Genomic DNA, 14,428 nt, shown 5'->3' with positions numbered 1-14,428 from the left:
TTAGCTATTTGGGGCTTACAGCAGCAATGATTGGTGCATAAATGAGACGTATGTCTTTGATGACTTACAGAAATAATGTTTCATTTTCTGATTCTTTTGAAAATGTTTTGAACTATGGTAATAGGGCAACAAAATAACCTGTACAGTCACATTTCTGAGAATGAGAGCTTCCATTTGATATATGACCATTTAAGTGCCATCTGAAAGACTTATGTATTCATTTTAAAGGTTAATGACATGCTCTTTTTTTTTATATAGTTTTATTATCTTCCCCGAGGTCCACTTATAATGTTGGAAACTTTTTTTGTTGTTGCATTAAAACATTCCAAATTTAGTAATATATGATCATTTTCCACCCTGTCTCTGGCCCTCTATCTGAAACACTCAATTTTGTCATAAGCGCTTCCTTAAAACTTCAACGTAATCACCCACTGTTCTGACTGGCTAACAGTGTGCAGCCCCTCAAATTCAGCCATTTGTGAAACTCAATCGGGAGAGAATGAACAAGCTCCACAACATTATAAAACTAAAATTCAGGGGTTACATATAATGCACATCCAACATAACACATCCGAATATATTCAACTGTTCATCTCAAGCACAACTGTTAACACTCACACCCTGTCTACACCGGAAGCGAATGTCGCGTCGCGTCAGAAGCAATAGAACCCATTATGATCAATGATGCTGTCTACCATGGGAGCGTCCGTTGTGGCGCATTGCTCCGACAGTAAAAAGATGTCCCATTCCATTTTGAGCTGCATGCGCTGGCACTACTACTGCCAACAACACAAATAAATGGTTCAGAACGTTTGTGTCAAAGAGCCCGGTGAAGACTCAAGCCTCTGCATCACGTCAATGTCCATACTGCGTTTGTGCTCAAAACAGCAATAGGCAGCAGCTGAATGACAGAGAATAGCTTCTCCTCTTTAGAGTTGTAATCTGACACCACATCTTTTAAAACGGCCCAAGATATGCAACAAGCACTCAAAGACGTCTGTCTGTGCATGTTTAAATCCAGAAATTATTTAAAATAGTCCAGATTGGCCTCCTTTGGTGTTAACGAATAGTGAGGCCACAGTAGGCCTATGTCCTGCTGTCTCTCTCTCTGAGTACGAACAGAAGCACCAGTGGGCGGGGCCAAGGTTGCAGTGATTTTAAGTAGGCGTTAATGTTTTTGAGCTGAAGAGGTGGTCATGAATTAATGTACCCCAAGTGACGTAGGGTATTCGCAGAAGTAGAGAACTAGGTATTTTTGCAGCTTGGTTTCAAAAAACACATACGAATGTGGCCAAACATGCATGTAACCGCATCACATTTGATGTGTAAACACTGATCCGTCCTGAAGCAGCAAAGCAAATCAACCGCTGCACTTAAATAAGAGTTTAAACTTTGCCGGTAACGAGCGACTTTAAAAGGAAATAACTGTCCGATCAAAAAAACAAAACAAAAAAAAAACCTTAAGATATACACAAGCATAATAACTTCTTCAAGTGTCTGAAATCAACATGCAGGGACACTTATGAGAAGCACGAACATCTGCAGCTCAAGTTAACACAGGTAATTCACTAAAATAACAGTCGATTCTGCTAGAAATGTTGCATTTGTGCTTAGATTAAATATCAGTTGCATCAGGGAGAAAAAGCGTGCCGTTTTTTTTTTCCGCACTATTTTTTGTCTTTTCTGACTTTGTTGCTCTTTATTATCATGCAGTAACACACTTACATAGTGATTGATGTATTTTCATGAAAAAGATTCCCTCCTCTCTAAATCCGATCACAAGTGGTCACAGGAAACACATTTAAGCAACCAGGTGTAAACAGCGATGTGTCTCACCTGACCACATGTGAATGGATCAGCCGAGACGCACCTTAATATCAGGTGTAAAATGGGGTCAAAAATCGCAAAAGGCATCTGGTCCCCTTTCTTTGTGCCTGTTAAGCTGATCAGCCTTTCAGGCTCAAAATTAGGAGTATTAAGGGTAAAGTGCTATGTGCTCATCAGCTTGTCAGGCACAAAACAGGGCTCACCAATGGGCTTTTGAAATGTGGCACAACACATATTTCACTTCAAAGCTAATAATGAAAACAAGAACAAGTTCAGCTAGATGAGCAACAATATACAGTACAGTAACACAAATAGTCTCACACATACAAACTTACTTTTTGAAAAATTGTCCATTGACCTCAAACTGTTGTTTGAGCATGACCTTGCCTCTGTACTCAATGATGAGAGTGTCAGGGTCTAAATCCCGTGCAGCTCTGAGAATCTTCCTATGTTTCTGGACACGTGTCACACGACCCAGCTGTAGCTAAACACAGTCAAAGATCCCAGTTTGTAATTTTTCAAATGTAATAAAGTATTTGGAAACAGGTGTTTTCAAATTAAGTTGCTATACCTGCATTTGTGAGCCCAACACTGTGTTGTTGCAAGCCAGTTCTGTTCTGTTAATGGTGTCCATGACGACAGTAGCCGGGGTGGGGGAAGAGCTGTCATTGGCACAATGGTGCTCGAGGAGGGTCTGTATGTCAGCGCTATACTGGTTAGCCAGAGCTTCCTCATACTGGTCCGTCCACTGCCGGATTCGTGTCTCCCATCCTTCTGCTGTGTTCTCATCAAGAACGCTGGCCTCAAACGTAGAGTTCTGCAATAATCAGAGGGTGCATGGGATTTTAAGGTTGATTTGATGACATACAGAGAAGCACTAGCATAAAGACGCTAATTATTTCACTAACTGCAAATGATTAGGATTAAGCAATAGTGTCTGTAAGCAGCAGTTATGGTAGAAATTTGACTGCTAAATGTTGAAAGCGCAGGTCAGCAGAACAATTTGCGTGATCTTCACAGCTCAAGACATGCATATACTATTACTGTACTGAACATGTCAAATTCAATTGTATTTCCAAAGATACAGAGGCGGGTCAATATCTGAGTGGGATAAAGCCCAAAGTATACTTCGGTTAGAAACGAACGCTAGGCGTATGCGTACAGGACGCGTGACACCAATTTCATCATCAGCAGAGAGCTCGAGCACTGAACGCATGCAGCCTGATTTTTCTAACCGCGTGTACTCTGAATGACCTGAAATTATTTGCACTAATTAGTGGGTCCACAAGGTGGCAACACTCACAATGGAGCCTTGCTGTCATGAAGAATTCCTAGAAGACATAATCGCCACCAAACATCAGTAAACGAAGGTAAAAACAACAATAGTGAATGTGGACATCAAGCATGTGTGTGTGTGTGTGTGTTTGAAGAGGTCTGGAGATACCTGCAATTGCATAAATCTGAAGTCTGAGGAATATAAAGATATCTTAATATCTTCCTGAAGAGAAATATTCCAGTACCTCACAGCAGCCCTAGCAAGCAGGCGCCAAATGCATGTGTATGCACGCGCAGTCAAATGAAGTATACTTTGAAAGGCTAGCGTTCAACTGTACACAGACGCTTAGCATTCACGTCAAAACCGAAGTATACTTTGGGCTCAACACTGCATATATGAGTCCATACCTTCATTCTCATGGATTTTCTGGAACCCTCTCTGTAAGCCTGTGATTAAAGACAGAATATCCGTTTTATTTTCAAGGCCTGTATTTCATTTCTAAAAAGGGGGTAGGGTGGGGTGCGGGGGTTATTCTGATGAATCCTACTGTACATTATTGCCCCTCCTGTCAGTCACTTGTTTCCCAGTAATACATGATGCAATCATGTGCAATCTGTTGTCATACCTTATCATTTAATAAATACTTAATCAGGTGGTTAAAGGGATAGTTCACCCAAAAATCATCATTATTCACCCTCATGCAAGGATGGACTGGCCATCGGGAGAACTGGGACTTTTCCTTGCAGTCAAGTCGACTAGTGGGCCAGTCGGTTGAGTAGTGGGCCACCCTCCCCACGTCGGACAGCAAACCAACTGAGGGTCAGATGCATACTCCGTTCCTAAGTAATAAGCGCTGTCATTTTCTGCTGAGCATATGAAACACTAATAGCTAAATACTCCAAAAGTGTGGTGAAATAAACCATGCAGCGCATCCACGGCCGTACCGCTTGCGCTCTCCAGTGGAACACAGCGCGACTGACCCAAACCATTTGAATTCGACACAGAATAATTTGTTTTACACCCGTAAGCTATGTGAACCTTAATGGCTCTGTGGCTTAATGTGCTAAAGTCAGTTGTCATATTACACAAGTCTGACAATGTAAACAGCTGTGACGAGGTAATAAACAGGAACCCATCATGCCATGCACAACGGTAAGATCAGGCTTTTCAATCCACACATTACCACCCTTATAGAAGTTTACCTTGTATTTAGTAACATTTTGGCAGAAATGTTGTAAATATTTACAATAATTGTACATAATTGTAATAATAATTACAACTATTATTATAATAATAATAATAATAAGTCATTTTAATGGAGGTTGTTTTTATAGTTTCTACATGTGTTTAGGATATTGGTTTTCTTTAAAAAAAAATCCATTTTTTTAATTTATTTTTTTACCGTAATTACATCTAAACATGGTAATAAGAATCATGTTTTTACCTGCTGTGACTACCACGATCTTACTAATACCACAGTTAAACTCTGGATACTATGCAAGAACTATGGTATATTTCCATTAGAGCAAGTGCAAAGGAAAACATAAAGGGCTTTAAAGCCTGGACACCCATGAATTAAGAAGTAAGCCGAGTTTTTCTCCTTTGTAAATATGTTCAGTTCTAATCAACTTTAATCGAAGGAAAAAGTTAATTCAATAATTAAGAGCCTGATGAAAGATTAATATCAGTAAAGAAGTCCTACTGTCAGATTGTTTGAACGTGGCCCACCATAAAATAGGTGTTATGTAAACTTTTTAACGATATTATTGTTGCCGATATCAGTATATTTACATCTGCGTCCCAACTCAAAATCAATGCTTTACTGTTGAATGTGCATTCTATGTGACAAAATATAAGCAATATTAATATTAAGTCACTCACCAGTTAAATGTAAAATGTCAGTTATATGTTGACAAAATGTTAACTGATGAAATCCTGACAATCTAATTACATTATATTCCGATTAATCGAATCACAATTAATCAAATATATAAATATTTGCTGAGAAAGCCCCACAAATAACAATTATTCAAGAAAATGATCAAAAAACTATACATGGTTATATTTAAATAATTATAAATAATGATAAATATATTATACAAATAATAACTCAGATAAATAAAATGCATTCATTTATTGTGACAGACGAGTAAAGAACTGATAAGACGAAAACTGGAGAAGGCAACATATTTCTTTTCATATTATTGAACAGAAGCCTGTCATTGGCCTACAGTCCACAGCAATCCATTTTGCAACTGAATTCATCAATCTGTCAGTGTGTGGTTTGCTCTCTGTACAGCTGGAGTTTTGCTTAATGCCCCCCTGCTGAAAACAGCTGGTACTTCAAGCTTGAATTGCTCTGATGGCAGGAATATTCCTTATTACAGTCCAGCGAAATGATTCATTGCGTTAATTTGTTTAATTTGTGTTTAACGCATTACTTTTTATACAAATGATCGCACCGAATTAACACATTAAATCGACAGCACTTATAATTATTTATGAATAATATTACATTTAATTCAGACCAGTGTCATGCACTTAAACAGGGGTGATGGTATTAACGCGTCGCTCAAAGACACGGTATAATGCCATTTGCTTGACGTATTAACAGGTTTATAAAGGTTTATACATATTTAACATGTTAAGTTCAGCAAATGTGCCACAACATGTGCTCACATTACATTACTCGCACCCAATGAGCAGACGAATGCAGCACGTGAGAGCGAGCAAGCAAGAGAAAGAGAGAGAGGACGTGGTAGCACTGATTTACTCACGCTGTTGTTGGAATTACAGTAAGGTAGCAAGACAATATTACTGATTGATTTGTTCATTTGTGTGGATTTGCTTACTAATCCTCAACTACATGTTAAAGTGAATAAACGTGTGAGGGAAATTCCGAGTATGAACATGGAACTTGCAGGAATGATGGAAATCGTGAATTTTAATTCGAGATCAAATGAAAAGCGAATAACAGGAACCTAATGGGGAAGAGAGTGGAAATGGGATGGGAACACGTTGCAGGACAGACTTGAACCCGCATGAGCACCAATGCATTAAGAGCACATGCGTTACCCACTTAACAAGGACGGAGACAGAAATGTCAGTTAGTATTAACACAGCCGTTAACACATACTCGGTTGCATTCTTGATCTTTGAGAATGGGTGTGCCCTTTGTGTTAGGTGAACTGGAAAAGTCTGAGCATGTATGTGTTGTATATGTTATACCTTAACCTTCTTTGCTTTAGTGGTACTGCGCGTTTTCTCTGTGCTCTTCTTTCTCTTCTTGACTTTGTTGTGTTTCACTCTGTTGACAGTGAGAGTGATGCTGGTGGGTGTGTGTTGAGTGGCCGTGTATGACACTGCTGAGGCTGACATGTCCTCATCTCCACTCTCTGTCGCACTGCTCTCTCCCACTATAAACACACATAAATCAAACTCAAAAACCCAGCAATGTTAACCGTCCCCACGTGAAAGAGCACTGAGAGAAAGAGGATCAGTGAGATGTTTGTGTTGAATATCATCTAAGGAAGTGGAATGAACTTTACCTGATACATTCTCTGCTTTTCGCCGTTGTCCATTGAGCCCTTTCTTCTCCAGACCCCTGAAACAACAACACATTCACCGCATATGTACTCCACCCATTAGAAGAAATACAACGGACCACTGCCATAACTGGAAATCAAGTTATTGGCCAGTTTTTACAAAGACAGCAACAGCAATAATTAATCAGCACATCCATTAACAAACACCAAGCTAATTCTTAAGGACTACGCACATGTGATATGAACCTTTGTTGTACAAACCTTCACCAACCAATGACATACAGGCTTTTGGGTCTGTGAGTACAAGGAATGCAAGCCACAGCGGCAATCAGAGCAAAAAGAAATGATATGGCAAACAATTGCTGACAAAATCTGAATGTGTTACATATACAGGTGCATCTCAATAAATTAGAATGTCGTGGAAAAGTTCATTTATTTCAGTAATTCAACTCAAATTGTGAAACTTGTGTATTAAATAAATTCAATGCACACAGACTGAAGTAGTTTAAGTCTTTGGTTCTTTTAATTGTGATGATTTTGGCTCACATTTAACAAAAACCCACCAATTCACTATCTCAAAAAATTAGAATACATCATAAGACCAATAAAAAAAACATTTTTAGTGAATTGTTGGCCTTCTGGAAAGTATGTTCATTTACTGTATATGTACTCAATACTTGGTAGGGGCTCCTTTTGCTTTAATTACTGCCTCAATTCGGCGTGGCATGGAGGTGATCAGTTTGTGGCACTGCTGAGGTGGTATGGAAGCCCAGGTTTCTTTGACAGTGGCCTTCAGCTCATCTGCATTTTTTGGTCTCTTGTTTCTCATTTTCCTCTTGACAATACCCCATAGATTCTCTATGGGGTTCAGGTCTGGTGAGTTTGCTGGCCAGTCAAGCACACCAACACCATGGTCATTTAACCAACTTTTGGTGCTTTTGGCAGTGTGGGCAGATGCCAAATCCTGCTGGAAAATGAAATCAGCATCTTTAAAAAGCTGGTCAGCAGAAGGAAGCATGAAGTGCTCCAAAATTTCTTGGTAAACGGGTGCAGTGACTTTGGTTTTCAAAGAACACAATGGACCAACACCAGCAGATGACATTGCACCCCAAATCATCACAGACTGTGGAAACTTAACACTGGACTTCAAGCAACTTGGGCTATGAGCTTCTCCACCCTTCCTCCAGACTCTAGGACCTTGGTTTCCAAATGAAATACAAAACTTGCTCTCATCTGAAAAGAAGACTTTGGACCACTGGGCAACAGTCCAGTTCTTCTTCTCCTTAGCCCAGGTAAGACGCCTCTGACATTGTCTGTGGTTCAGGAGTGGCTTAACAAGAGGAATACGACAACTGTAGCCAAATTCCTTGACACGTCTGTGTGTGGTGGCTCTTGATGCCTTGACCCCAGCCTCAGTCCATTCCTTGTGAAGTTCACCCAAATTCTTGAATTGATTTTGCTTGACAATCATAAGGCTGCGGTTCTCTTGGTTGGTTGTGCATCTTTTTCTTCCACACTTTTTCCTTCCACTCAACTTTCTGTTAACATGCTTGGATACAGCACTCTGTGAACAGCCAGCTTCTTTGGCAATGAATGTTTGTGGCTTACCCTCCTTGTGAAGGGTGTCAATGATTGTCTTCTGGACAACTGTCAGATCAGCAGTCTTCCCCATGATTGTGTAGCCTAGTGAACCAAACTGAGAGACCATTTTGAAGGCTCAGGAAACCTTTGCAGGTGTTTTGAGTTGATTAGCTGATTGGCATGTCACCATATTCTAATTTGTTGAGATAGTGAATTGGTGGGTTTTTGTTAAATGTGAGCCAAAATCATCACAATTAAAAGAACCAAAGACTTAAACTACTTCAGTCTGTGTGCATTGAATTTATTTAGTACACGAGTTTCACAATTTGAGTTGAATTACTGAAATAAATGAACTTTTCCATGACATTCTAATTTATTGAGATGCACCTGTATACAGCACTGATTCTTGAGACATGGTCCAATATTTCCCACAGCTTATTGGTTTTTAAAATAGTGGCATTTCCGATTTGAAGAGATGAGATGATAACTAGAATGTCCCATTTTATTTTCTCTTCCAGAATTATTACATTCTCTTAACCCTAACACAAACTGTAAAAATATGATATTATCCCTCATTTTAAGTAGGTCTTGTTAGCAGCAAGCAAATACTAGAAACAGCTTCTGTCTTTAATATGTGTGATATGCAAAATATTATTATTTTGTCAACACCATAAGTCTTCAACAGCGTCAGATTAGAAGGTGGCGACAATTCAGCTGATGGTGCTAAAATTTGAAACCATCTTCGAGCCTTAATTCATCCATTCATTGAAGTGAATGCCAGATTTCTCAAAATGTATAATAAATATTTGGCATATTATTTTGAGGTATCTGACAGTGTTTAACCATGGTGAGTTAAAAGCACACATTCTTTGGGAAAATAGAAGGAGATTGCACCCAAACACAGGTGAATACCTCACAATATGTTAAACAGATTAATAATAATACAAAAAATTCCTTGATACTTATAACCTGATTTGTTTTTCTTCAGTTTTGTAAACCGTTTTGTCCATGTCTCAACAATCAGTGATTATACTGCCCCAACACCACGTTTATTGCAACAGCTGTGATATTATTTGTAATATAGCCACAAGCTGCACTCATCAGGGTCCAAGTAGTTTTGAAAAGAGGATAAAATTACCTAATTACAAACAATGGACCCCTATTTTCAATGTACTGTAATATAATGAACTATATACTTAACCTACATAAAACACTTTAAATGAAACAGCTGTCCTACTACTACTTACAATTGTAAGTAATAGTTCTAATAATGAACCACTATTGTTATCATTGCAATGTAATATGCTCTTATATTGTTACTTCCACTGATCCACTCCAAGAGACTGTCAAGTCTTCTGCTCTTGCTTCTGTACTACTTTAGCTACTCTTGGAATTTGGTAGTACAATACCACAGGTCTAGTTGGCTTTATTATGACAAATGGTTTGTTATGTTCCTCTTTTGTAAGTCGCTTTGGATAAAAGCGTCTGCTAAATAACTAAATTTTAAATGTAAAATAAAGGTGTGGGGACTAAATCGCCCATTGCAAAAAGTGTTGGGGACATATCCCACCTGTCCCCATCATTAAATATGCCTATGATTCATATCACAATAAACTCTTTTCTCAAAAGATCAAGGAAAATGTCATTCAGAATTATATGATACCTTTAAAGCAAGTGAAATCAATTTTATGAGATGGGCTGCATTTTGCATTAAAGCACATTAACAGTGTGAAAAACTGCCTCCAATTCAGAGATACCACTAAAGCGCAGTGAAATCTAATATTAGATATTTCAAATTCATTTTCTAAAGTAGCATTACCCACCTGCAGTTCTCGCACTTGATGAGGAAGCCATCCTGCATCAGATGGCACTGACACCAGGCAGGTGGGACCGCCCCCTCCACCACCTCCTCCTCCTCCTCCGATGAGCTTTCACTGTTGGCAGAGTTGTCTTGTTCATTGGTAGGGAAACAGGATCGTGATCGTCCCAGAGTGCCATTGCGTTCAGTGCGGGTGAAGACGTTATGGGAGAGTGGGGAGGCAGGAGGGGTGGGAGGGGGTGGGGCTCCATAGTTATGATCCTGGCAACACACAACAGAAAACGGTTGCATCTTCAAACAATGGTGTTCAAGCACAAAAAAAAAAAAGAGAGTAAAAGGAGGAGAGCAGAATAAAGGGGCAGGAAGAAAGATGTAAGAACTGAAAACTAAAACTAAATGTGTCATTCTAAATCACATGTCAGTGTTTGCAAGTAAACATTTTTGTGTGGCTAAGAATGTCTAGACTAACACCTTGTGTACCTGTCTGCCACAACGTCCTGAGGCGCACTATACTGGATGAGTTGAAGTGACCATTCTAAATTATGTGCAGAAAGCACAGACCAATCAGCTGTGAGCTCAAATAGACTTCAGAAAAGGTTAAATGAGTGAATCGCCATTGTCCTCATTTATTTTCAATGGAAACCCAATGGTATAAATATTTACTTATTATATAATTGCTGTAATTTTATTGTTACTTAAACTGCGTAAACCTGTGGTTAGAAACAAAAGACCAGCATATATAATGAGTAGAACAGAGACCTGAATCATCACGAGCTGGCTTTAATGTAACAGTCAGAAATTATTTAAATATGTACAAACAAAATTAATGGCAGAATGATTCACACGTAGACCCGTCACGATTATTAAATAATCGTCTGATCGCGGTTATTTGATCTAATCGAGTAATTTGAGATAACCGCAATTATTGTGCACTTCAAATTTCAATCACATTTTAATGCCCAAATAAGGGAATCAATGGCTCTTTTGTGTGTCATTTAATTAACTTGTGCATTTACAGTTGCAATCGAAATTATTCAACCCCCCCCCCACCCCAAGACAGTAAGGATTTACAACAGGTAAGCTTTTCTGATGAGCCAGAATTTTTAAACTTTACATCTATAGGAGAGGGCCTGGGTAGCTCAGTGGTAAAAGACGCTGGCTACCACCCCTGGAGTTCGTTAGCTCGCTAGTTTGAATCCCAGGGTGTGCTGAGTGACTCAGCCAGGTCTCCTAAGCAACCAAATTGGCCCGGTTGCTAGGGAGGGTAGAGTCACGTGGGGTAACCTCCTCGTGGTCGCTATAATGTGGTTCGTTCTCGGTGGGGCGCGTGGTGAGTTGGGTGAAGATGCCGCGGTGGGTGGCGTGAAGCCTCCACACGCGCTATGTCTCCGTGGCAACGCGCTCAGCAAGCCACGTGATAAGATGCGCGGATTGATGGTCTCAGACGCGGAGGCAACTGGGATTCATCCTCCACCACCCGGATTGAGGCGAATCACTACACAACCACGAGGACTTAAAAAGCGCACTGGGAATTGGGCATTCCAAATTGGGTGAAAAAGGGGAAAAATCTAAACAAAACAAAAAACTTTTCATCTATATCAGTTGAGTGACACATTCAAAGTCATAGTGTGAATATATAACCTAATATTTGTAAATAGCAGGTTTTTCTTTTTTTAAATACAGCCATATCATAATTATTCAACCCCTATTATGTGTTGCTGTTTCTTAAATATGTAAGGCTACACAAGTAATGGTTTTAAAACAAAATTAAGTCATCAATCTGCAATGAAACTTAAGTTTTAAAATTTAAGTTTAGCATTGTAAGCAAAAATGTATTTCTATGCAAAAAATGCAATTAAAAATAAGCTGTCTCAAAAGCTAATCGAGGAGATTATTTCATTACACAAGAAAGGTCATGGCTAAAAGGACATTTCCAAGGCACTTCAATTTCCAATAGACAAAGTTGGCAGCACCATTCATACATTTTTTAAATATGGTACAACAGCAACCTTCTTGGGGTGTGGAAGAAAGCAAAATTTCACCAAGGGAAATGTTGACTTGAATATTCAAGAAGTAATTAGGAAAGACCTGTGGAGTCCTGGAAGAAGGTTTTATAGATGTATGACACTGAAAATGAGTTTTACACCCATGTGTCAGCAGTACGTCTGGAGTAAGATGACAAGGTGATGACAAGAACGACACCATCCCCACAGTCAAGCATGGAGGTGGGTCAGTCCTGTTATGGGGGTGTTTGCGGCTGCAGGAAACGGCTATCCTGACTATGTGACTGACGCCATGGATTCTTTCAGGTATCAGGCCATTTTGGCACGAAAAATGTGATGCCTTCAGTGTGTAAATTGAAGCTCGGTGATCACTGGACTTTCCAGCAAGACAATAACACCAAGGATACATCCAAGCTGTCCAAAATCTGGTTCAGGGATAGGTCGTGGAATGTCCTTAAATGGCTCTTTCAGTCCATCATTAAAATCCCATTGCAAACCTTTGTTGGGATTTCAAGGAAGCAGTGGCAGCACAGAAACCAAAGAATGTCAATGAGCTGGAAGCTTTTGCTCATGAGAAATGTGTAAAAATTCTAATAGAGAGGTGTCTGAAGCCTGAGAACACTTACCTGAAACATTTATTTGCTGTTATTAAGGATAAAGGATGCTCCACAAATGATTGACTTTGGGGGTTGAATATTTTTGACATGACATTTGTGGAGAGAATTAGTTATTTTTTATTTTAAAATTTGGGTAAACTGAACTCTTTGTTCTCAGAATCACTCAAATGTGTATTAAAAACTTACTTTGACTGTATACTGAGGTTTTAGTTGATGTGTTTTAATTCACATCACCAGAATATATTGCTGGTCAGGGGGGGTTGAATAATTTTGATTGCAACTGTATGTGCATAAAGTGTGCATTTATGAGATGCTATTAGCTTATACAGTGAAGCTCAAACGCAGATGTATACATCTGTGTCGAACATACGGCATAGCCTTGATGTAGCTTCAGCACTTAAGGCCAGAAGTAAAACTGGGATTTAGTTTATAGTGAGTGTGCTTTTCCCGCTGTACTCCCAGAAATGTTTCCAGAAAAATTATTTCCACTCCATCTTATGACGTTTGGATCCGGTCTTTTCCACGCACATGCACACTCCTCAAAAACCTGTTCGATTGGCGCTTGTGTGTTTACATGGCCACATAAAACATATTCTCCGGGAGAAACCTAGATGTGTTAAACCGCTTTCTCTTAATCCATTAAACGGCGCAAGGAAATCAGTGTTCTCATTTACATGACATTTCAGAACACTGCTTTCTGCAAAAACCCTGGAATAACCCGCCTTCTTACGTGCATGTAAATGTGGCCAAGACCAAGACTAAAGCTTGGCTCAATTAGACTATTTTGCAGCCTAAATATTTTCATTTTTAAATTATTATTCATTTCATTCTACCCTTGTGTAATCTTCTCACAGTTTTAAAAGCCTTAAAGTAAATAATAGACCTTGTGTATTTCATTATTATATTAAGAAATTACATTTAAATGATAGTCAAGGCCAGTTATGGAAAGACACGTCTTATGGGGGAATTAAATAACAGGTACATTGAGTGTTTTGTTCATCATATTTATTTACAAGCAACAGAATTTAAATTGCATCCACTTTCTTAACAACAAAGCACTTGAACGTGAATCATGTGATATCTGCCTTTGATATCGTAACGGCTGATCCACTATGAGAAGTGAGAACTGTCTGACTTGACAGCTCTTATTTCACTCCTCCCGAGTGCACCAGCCTGCTCTCGTCTACTTTCAAGGCGAGGTGTTTGACATCTCATATGAGCCTAACGTGAGGGTTCACTGATGAAAAAGCTCGACTGATCCTCAATTTTTATGTTATGTAATCAAAAAATATCTAATTTCAATAAAATACTGATACCAATTCATTTTTATGCTATCAAAATCGATGTCTCCCCTATTCTGTGGACTCTTCAGAGTATTTTGAGCCCACCCACACCTTGATCTGTGATTCACAGCCAGAGCTCTCATTCAACACAGATCAGACACACCGTGGTATTACCAACTGCGCATTGGCTATTTGCATGGATAAATCTGGCCAATAGACCTCTAGTAATGGTTTGACTGGCAGGTCATGTAGGCAATAGTGTGAGGTATCCATGGTTACATGGGCTAGCCTTTCTCAGTTTAGAAAGCAACATCAACCATGTTGTCATTTCGAGCGATTCAGAGGAATTATCTTGTATAATTTATGGCAGAAAAAATATAATATGTTTGTTGAAAATTAAAACAGTTGCTGGCTCCAACTGCTAACAGCACTTACATTGTAACCAGTTATTTTAGGAGTTATTGTAACATTTCTAAA

General features: G+C 39.1%; 1 protein-coding gene across 3 annotated transcripts in view; it reads right to left on the bottom strand.

Moving 5' to 3' along the window:
- Positions 1 to 14,428, bottom strand: part of LOC127449248 (histone-lysine N-methyltransferase SETD5-like) — a 70,233-nt gene that overhangs the window by 22,911 nt on the left and 32,894 nt on the right. For 2 of the 3 annotated variants that reach the window (XM_051712567.1, XM_051712568.1), the window contains exons 4-9: positions 10,053 to 10,309; positions 6,652 to 6,707; positions 6,332 to 6,519; positions 3,511 to 3,549; positions 2,399 to 2,644; positions 2,163 to 2,311 (exon numbers count right to left, since the gene is read on the bottom strand). In XM_051712567.1, the coding sequence (XP_051568527.1) occupies positions 2,163 to 2,311; positions 2,399 to 2,644; positions 3,511 to 3,549; positions 6,332 to 6,519; positions 6,652 to 6,707; positions 10,053 to 10,309 (935 nt within the window). The remainder of the gene's footprint in view (positions 1 to 2,162; positions 2,312 to 2,398; positions 2,645 to 3,510; positions 3,550 to 6,331; positions 6,520 to 6,651; positions 6,708 to 10,052; positions 10,310 to 14,428) is intronic. The other variant, XM_051712569.1, reaches the window with a different exon arrangement.

This window comes from Myxocyprinus asiaticus, chromosome 12 (assembly GCF_019703515.2).
Source record: "Myxocyprinus asiaticus isolate MX2 ecotype Aquarium Trade chromosome 12, UBuf_Myxa_2, whole genome shotgun sequence".
Classification (NCBI taxonomy): domain Eukaryota; kingdom Metazoa; phylum Chordata; class Actinopteri; order Cypriniformes; family Catostomidae; genus Myxocyprinus; species Myxocyprinus asiaticus.
This window is presented reverse-complemented; position numbering and strand designations above follow the sequence as displayed.